This window comes from Labeo rohita, unplaced genomic scaffold, assembly GCF_022985175.1.
Source record: "Labeo rohita strain BAU-BD-2019 unplaced genomic scaffold, IGBB_LRoh.1.0 scaffold_46, whole genome shotgun sequence".
Taxonomy (NCBI): domain Eukaryota; kingdom Metazoa; phylum Chordata; class Actinopteri; order Cypriniformes; family Cyprinidae; genus Labeo; species Labeo rohita.
The window spans coordinates 2,140,377-2,148,466 of NW_026129379.1; the positions used below are offsets into that span (position 1 = coordinate 2,140,377).

The 8,090-nt window shown below is 35.6% G+C and overlaps 1 protein-coding gene across 1 annotated transcript; it reads right to left on the bottom strand.

Annotated features, from left to right (window-relative positions):
- Positions 1-736: 736 nt before the first annotated feature.
- On the bottom strand, positions 737-5,587 carry LOC127160809 (serine protease 27). Its single transcript, XM_051103468.1, has 6 exons — positions 5,533-5,587; positions 2,381-2,401; positions 2,112-2,280; positions 1,768-2,036; positions 1,531-1,673; positions 737-1,003 (listed from the first exon to the last, which is right to left on the bottom strand). Exons 1-6 carry the CDS (start codon positions 5,585-5,587, stop codon positions 737-739), a joined length of 924 nt encoding a protein of 307 aa, XP_050959425.1.
- Positions 5,588-8,090: the final 2,503 nt, after the last annotated feature.

An 8,090-nucleotide genomic window follows, 5' to 3' on the forward strand; every position in this document is an offset into this window, starting at 1 on the left:
TATATTAATATATTTAAAATATGTATTTTTGAAAATATATTAATACATTAAAAATAATATATATACAAAAATTGGCCAATAAATATATTTACTAATATATATATATATATATATATATATATGTATATCAACCATTGTATACTAAAATATATTTCTAAATATATTTCTAAAAATTTTTGGACTGAAATATACAGAGGTCTATATATATATATATATATATATATATTGACCTCTGTATATTTCAGTCCAAAAATTTTTAGAAATATATTTAGAAATATATTTTAGTATACAATGGTTGATGCTAAATATATTTACTATTTCAAAAATATATTTCATTTAGCTTCACTTTCTCAACATATATTTAGCATATATTTTAAATATATTTTGGCCACAAAAAAACATATATTTTTTGCCATATGGGTCCAGAGTGAAAACACACATGTGTAGTGAATAGTTATTGATCTATTGAATTGTTTCAAAGCTGAATCTCTGACAAATGTCAAATGGCCAATTTTAAATCAAATCTATATTGGTTTATATTATTTTTTTTTTCCCCACCAAAAAATAAATTGCTCTTATACTGTTTGCTCTTATAATGTCAATGAGAGAGCTTTCAGTGATAATACATTTTTATAACTGCTCTATTTTACCGATTTACAAGTTCATGTACAGCACAACTGTCCTCTTCATCAAAGGGTCCTGAGAATTACTGTTCAAACGATCCTTAGAAAGAGAGCTAGAGCCTGAAAGGAATGAAGGAGAATGAAAGGGAAAGGGGGAACAGAAGGAGGTTGAAGTTGGAGTTGGATGCTGCATTGAAGTCAACAAATCCAGGCTGGTCACTGCCTGTGTTAGACTGGATCCAGTCCTGGTACTGAGAAACTCGGATGAACAAACTGGGATAATTGAGCTCAGCATTGCACTGGTTTTCAGACGTCAACGTAATGCCAGACTGAATCCACAGGGAGCCTTTCCTACTGACCATTGGACCTCCAGAGTCTCCCTGTATTGACAAACATTTCTCTGTAAGTATCCTAATGCGAAAGTGTTTCTTGTTGATAAAGCTGACCTGCTTATATACATATGTCACAACAATTTTAATCTATGTCTCACATTTACAGTTTAAATAAAGCATATATCTCATAGATTTCATCAGAGCATCTTGATTTATCATTATTTAAAGAGATTGTGACATGAAAAACCTAATTTGCCTTCATTTTTTTAAAATATGACATTTTTTAAACATTTACACACTATCATCATTATAAAAAAGCCATTTAAGAAATAGTAAAGATTCAAAAATGGCACATTTGAATATGAGGTGGCATGTAAACCCACATGTTTACGTGTGACTGCCTTGTGTTTTTGTAAGAGAAATATCCATATTTAAAATTTCATAATTTTTAAGAGTTTAAGACAGAGCTTAATTAAGCAACAAAGATGGCAGTGTAAAGTTTGCAGATGAGCAAACACTGGTGTTTTGCAAACCGCTTTGGACTAAAAAGGTTCAAATAATTGATGGTGTCTTACCGGACATACACTCTTCCCATCCTGTCCAGAACAAATCATATTGTTTGTGATGGTTATGCCAACCACTCCGGTATAAGCGTGATCACAGTCACTGTTGCTCACAACTGGTAACATCACCTCCTGTAGCATATCAGACACTGGGCCTGTGACACAGGTTTTTGGCTTTAATAACCATTGCTAGGTAAGTTGTTGAGGTTTACTGTATTGTTTGAATTTGGTGAATTATCAAGCGCTCACCTTCAGGTTCTAGGTAGCCCCATCCAGTGACCCAGCTCTCTGTACCTGCATCAAACACACTACCAGCCGCTGCCAGACAGACTGGTCTAATGTAATCAGAGAAAGGCACAGAGGAGGAGAGCTGGACCAGCGCTATGTCTTTATCAAAAGGAGGATGACCATAGTCAGGATGGACAATGACTCGACTCACGGTTCTGGATATCTCATAAGGGTTTGAACCGTATTGGCTCACACGACCAAAATACATCACAATGTCAGAGTCACTAGGACTGTGAATAGAAAAAACCTGCTTTAGTTCTCACTATTATCAATCTTAAACTTGACTTAAGCTTTAAACTTCATACCTATCAAAGCAGTGAGCTCCAGCTAAAACCCAGTCTTTAGCGATGAGCGTCCCGCCACAGTAATGGTGGCCTAACTGGATGTCATGAATGCTGACTTGCCATGGCCAAACCCCTGCTGTAGCGTTCTCACCTCCAGAAATCCTATCATTGAGGGGGGCTCGACCACATACTGAACAGTGAAAGCAAGATAGGAGATTTCCTTGTTAAACTGCCTCACAGGCACAGAATTTTCACAATCTTGCAGGATTAGAGTCATTATTACAACTTACCATCTAACTGGCAGAGGCAACCTGTGTAGACAAAGACAAAAACAAAATCAGCTGTCAGTAAGCTGACAATCATGCAGACCGAGCTGATAAGCTGATAAGCTGGTTTGTGCAGCCCACAATTGCTCACTCAGGTGGCACATTTTGATATGATACAAAATCTTTCACCTGAAAAATGATGTTCACGAAGTTTAGACAAACTTTCAGTATATAATATGTGTGTGACAGGTTTAGCACTTGGAATGGTTGCTCGTAATGTTTGTATACATCTACCATGGGAAGACATGGCCACTGGCATTGAGCTGCATCGTGTCGTTGAGCACACAGAGTCTTCATGGCTTTAAAAAATGTATGCCTAAGCATTGTGTAATGACTCATTTTACGTGTTCATGCTCTATAGGCAGCAATAAGGTGTGGTTGACTTGAAGCAGTGCGGTGCACACCAATATCCACACAAAATGAAAATGAAAGTGACGACATATTGTCAACTATGGTGACCCATAGTGCATAGTGACCCTCTGCATTTAACCCATCACGAGTGCGTGCGCACACACACACACACACACACACACACACACACAGCAGTGAGAAGTGAGTGTACACGCACACACCCAGAGCAGGGGGCTTTGTGCCTTGCTCAAGAGCACTTCAGTCATAGTATTGAAGGTGGAAAGAGCACTGTTTATTCACAATCCCCACCTTCAATTCTTGCTGGTGCATGGAACCATGAATGGAACCAGCGACCTTCAGGTTACAAGCCCAACTCTCTAACCATTAGGTTACACTTTATTTTAATAGTCCACTTTAGACATTCAACTAATTATAATTAACTTTGCAACAACATGTCAACTAATTCTCATTAATTTGCAACTACATGTCTACTAACTCTCAGAGCAGACTGTTAGGTTAGGTTTAGGGTTAGTAGAGTAAGTTGACATATACTTGCAAAGTTTAGAAGAGTGTTAGAAGATATTAAGCAGACAGTCTACTAATACTCTAATGACTAGTTGACATGCAGTTGCAAAGTTACTTACTGTTGTAAGAGGTGAAATTATTTCCTCATGAAATGAAAGTCTGGGAACTCTGACAAAAACAGATCCAATGCAACAAAAAAAAAAAAAACTAATCTGGAGAAGAGACCCCCTTCCTCTCTCTCCTCTCCCCTCCTGCATCTCACTCTTCTTCCACCAAAGCAAGAATATCCATTTACCATGTGTGCTATATCTTGTGAATATGTTTATTTTTCCTTTTCATGTTTTGTATCATTCTGAAGGTCTATGTGCGATTGGTAAAATGGTCTGAATTTCACAGTCACTTATATTATGAGGAAGACTGAACACTTTTATAGAATTGTGTTTTGCTGCTGAGGGGTGTGTTTTCCCCTATAGGGTTCGGGTGAGAATCTCCAGCCAGGTGTGACCCTGGGTCATGAGCAAATCTCCTGGCAAACCAAAAGGTCTTTATGTTTTTACAACTTGATTGGAAGATTTGTTTGTTTTGGTTTGGTATATACGCGAAGTGACAAAACATTACTTTGGGATTCTGTATTCAGAAGAACCCCACACTGTGTGTGAGAGTCTCTGGAGTCTCTCACATGCTGCTGTGTATCTCTCTGCGGTCAGGTATGCATCTCTCACTCTTAGATTTATCTTGGAGTAATTGATGTTATGTATAATAATAATTTATTTTACAGTTAAAATTGTGTAATGCCAATTACATAATTAAACAATGAGAATCCAATTCACAATTAAATTTAGTTCCAATACAGATAATTTTATTTATTCTGATCTCTTCTGAAATCATTATTACTAGTAAATTGTGAGGAGGCTTTTGTTACCACAAATTACAGCCAGGATAGAGCAAACTGCAGGCACAGGACTGAATGGAGCAGTTGGCAGTTCACCTGAGACCTCCTGATTTCTGTCTATCACTGATGTTAGCAAGTTGTACGGTTAGCAAGAAGACTAAAGTAAACTACACTTTTTGTGAAGGCAAGCAGTAGGTGGCTGTCAAAAAGGGTATTAGTCACCTACATACCTCTGACTAAACATTAGACTGGAGTTTTTGTGAGCGTGAGATCGGCTCAATGGCCACGCCAGACTCAAAAGAGACATTAGGTCCCCAGTAAAGGAATAATTGAAAGTATTGGGTTTCCAGAATAATCAAATATCTAAATGAATACATAATCGATATTTGTTATTAGAGTAAGCACCTAAATTTACGATCACATGGAATAGGAGTCAGATTAAACATGGAGCTAAATTAAAATTCAAACACCAGTATCCTTACACCCCTAATATATATACATATATAAGTGTGTGTGTATATATATATATATATATATATATAGTCACATTGGATAAAAGCATCTGCTAAATGATTAAATGTAAATGTGAAATACATGTTAAATGATTTCATAGTCATGACATGAATAAAGTAACAAACCTAAATTTGATCAGTTTCACATTCACTGTTTTTGTGAATTAGATTAGAGTTATTTCTGATTTTAAAATGGCCATAAACATTTAGTGTTAACATAAGAATATTTGTGTGCAAATTTGTGTGTGTGAGCAGTTTACTCAAGTATTTTACAGTATAATTATTAGAGTACAGTATTTTGAAGTATATTACAGTATAATACAAGTATTAAAGTATATTAACTGTATTTTTGTAGTACATTTTGCAATATATTACAAGTATTTTACATCCTAAAAGTTTGGACACTATTCATTCTTTATAATTATCACAAGTTTCTACATTTTAGAATAATATTAAGTCATCAAATCTATAAATAACATAAGTAAAATAATGGGATTTATGTAGTGACTCAAATGTTAGTCACCCAGCTGCATTCTGATTCTTGACATCCTGGAATTGACATTAATTAAACTCATCCATAAATAAAATACATAAATTATTCATATATAAATAAATTCATACAAATGCAGAATTTTGTGTTTATTTACAAAACCGTTTTCAAGCATTTAACTGAAAGTCTTCAGAGCGAAAGGTTTTTACAGTCCTGAGAATCATAAATTGTCAAGTGTGTTTACAGAGTTTCTCAGGAAGTAAATGGCTTGTAAGTTATTGAACAACTGAAACAAACATTGATAAATTAGCATCTAGTTTTGTCATGTTATAGACTTGGTTCTTACCTGTTGCATAGAGAAGTATGATTCCAGCAACACTCAAAACGATGTTGAACTTCATACTTCTGCTCTGGTCTGTGATCTGACTGCTGTTTCCTTGACTGTCAGGTTTTTAATGAAATGGAAATCCAGAACCACCACATTTATTAAAAGTTCTCTGTGCCCAACACACTTCTACAATAATCTTTGCCCCAGGAAAAAAAACAAAACTTCATCCATGGGCATCTTTATCAGACGTGGGTGGAGCATCTCCCCACCAATTGGTGCTAAAGTATAGGGTTAAAGTATACTTTTGGAAAGACTTTTAAAAAAATATATATATAAATAGGTTGCAGAAAGCATGAAGAGCACCATCTCTGTTCCATCATTCTTGCAGGAGAACAACAATTTTGAGTCAATAACAATAGTAGCGGCAGCAGGAAGACAACCTTGCTGTGAGGTTACAGCCAAGCATATCATTGTTAAAAACCGTTGTAATAAAAAATAGCCCAATTCTGACAGTAACATTTCCATTTCCATTAAAACTGATTTGCCATTTTTGAAAACATCACCTAATGCAATATATTGTGAACTAACAGCGCATGACACTCAAAAACTGTCTCCCAAGTCACACCTAATACACTCATTAACTATTTCACAACTATCTTCATGAGACGTTCACCTCTAACCCTAAACGAACAACTATAGTCCATTTGACAGAGGGAGTGAAAACCACTGAACAATTACTGAATCACTGAAGGAAAAAGAAAAAAGAACAGAAAAAAAGAGAACCACAAGAACTATTTGGGTCCTCTTCAAAAGAACCGAACCCAGACCTCTTTAAGTGGACCAAGAGGTGGACCAAGTGAAAAGAAACCCAGTTTTCTTTATGTTCAAACTGTCGCTGTATACCTGAAAGAGGACTCAGATCCTTTTTTGGTCCACTTAAGCAGTAATGGTGTCTCAGACCTCTTTGTGTTCACACTGTTACTTTTTGGATCTAGTCCAGTTCAGTGTTTGATGGCTGACATTATGGCATCCAAAATTTGAATATTTTTATCTTTTGCACAAAAATATAAGTTTTGTACACCTTTGTAATATTTATTTTGAATTGTTTTCCTAAAAATAATACAATTATAAACTTCACATTTCAGTCTTTAAACCATTTTTAAGAGAAGAGGCAAAAGTATCAATTATATTTATGGTTTAGTGGTTTATTGGCTGGTTTAATATCAATTATTATATTAAACCAGAAGAAGGGCTGATTAAAAATGCTAATTCATTCTCTGCCAGTAGGTGGGGCTTTTTTCACAAATATAACGGTTTCCCGGTAATGGCAGCACACAAAGCAGCGTGGCACCTCACTTTGAAACGTGCAGCGCTCATATTTATCCAATAAAATCATACCCTTTTTAATTTTAATAATCTTAATAATCTTAACTTTAATAATCATATGGCAATAATCATGCTATATGGCAATACTTGTCTTTTCTCCCCCACTGTATTTTTATTGCCTTAAATTTGATACAATTAAATTTAAGACTTTTTAAGGAGCCACAGAAAAAGCATTGATGACAATGAAAATAAATAAATAAATAAATTGGACAAATAAAATAAAATACAGTAAACTGCTTTAAAATGTTTAGGTACATTATAGCTAGGCCTATCCTTAAAAACAGCATTTAAGTAAGAAATTGAATAATCAAATTAAAAAATTAAAATGCATATTATTAATCGTAATTCTCTGCCGTACTACAGTAATGCACAGATCAGTATATTGATACACATGCAATTACTTTCTCAGATGTTCGATTGAGACAAAACCAACTGTGTATATGTAAACCATGGGTGTTTTTAACAGTTTAAACACAATAGACACTAAAGAGTGTAGTTTCCCCCTGGAACTTACATGCTCATAAAAACGTATATCAAAAAAGTTTCAACTGGCAAGGCACACAGCCGCGTCACTCTTACACAGTTTGAAAGTGGTTGAAATGAAAATAAACGTGTACATTGTGAGCGAATAATTTGTAGCGATCTGCCAGAAGCAGCAGTCATTATGAACAGCTGATTTGTATGGAAACATCTGATGCTCAAACTACATGGAAAAATCGACTGGAAAGCGAATGGAAAAATCTAAGTGAGCTAAGTGAGCCCGGGTCGATTTGTGTTCACAACGCACGTTTTTAGCGAACCTTTAGCTGAAAGTGAACCGTACTCAGACCACCTCCCAAGATGGTCTCGGTTTGCTTCGCTTTTGAGGGGTCTGAGATCGTTTGGAGTGTTCACATATGGGCCAAAAATCATATGAACCGTGCTCAGACCCCTGAAAAGGACCAAGTGTGAAAACACCCTTACATGAAATCAACTGATAGTAAGTCATTAATCCTCTCAAGATCCCAGAAGAGAAGGACTAAACAACTCCACGAACAGCTTCACCAGCTTCACTCATTACTAACCAGACTGACTTCTGTCAAGCTGGTTGCACACTAGACTATTTTCAAATCTTAACCGATTTTGAAAATCAGCCCTGTTCAGGGCGAGCCATTCTGTTGTTTGTTCCTTTAAATGCTAATGAGCTCTGC

Coding starts and splice junctions, on each gene's coding strand:
- LOC127160809 (XM_051103468.1), bottom strand. CDS start 5,587: ATGAAGTTCAACATCGTTTTGAGTGTTGCTGGAATCATACTTCTCTAT. Junction 2,037..2,111: donor GGAGCTCACTGCTTTGATAG/GTATGAAGTTTA, acceptor TTCTATTCACAG/TCCTAGTGACTCTGACATTG. Junction 1,004..1,530: donor ATGGGAAGAGTGTATGTCCG/GTAAGACACCAT, acceptor TTGTCAATACAG/GGAGACTCTGGAGGTCCAAT.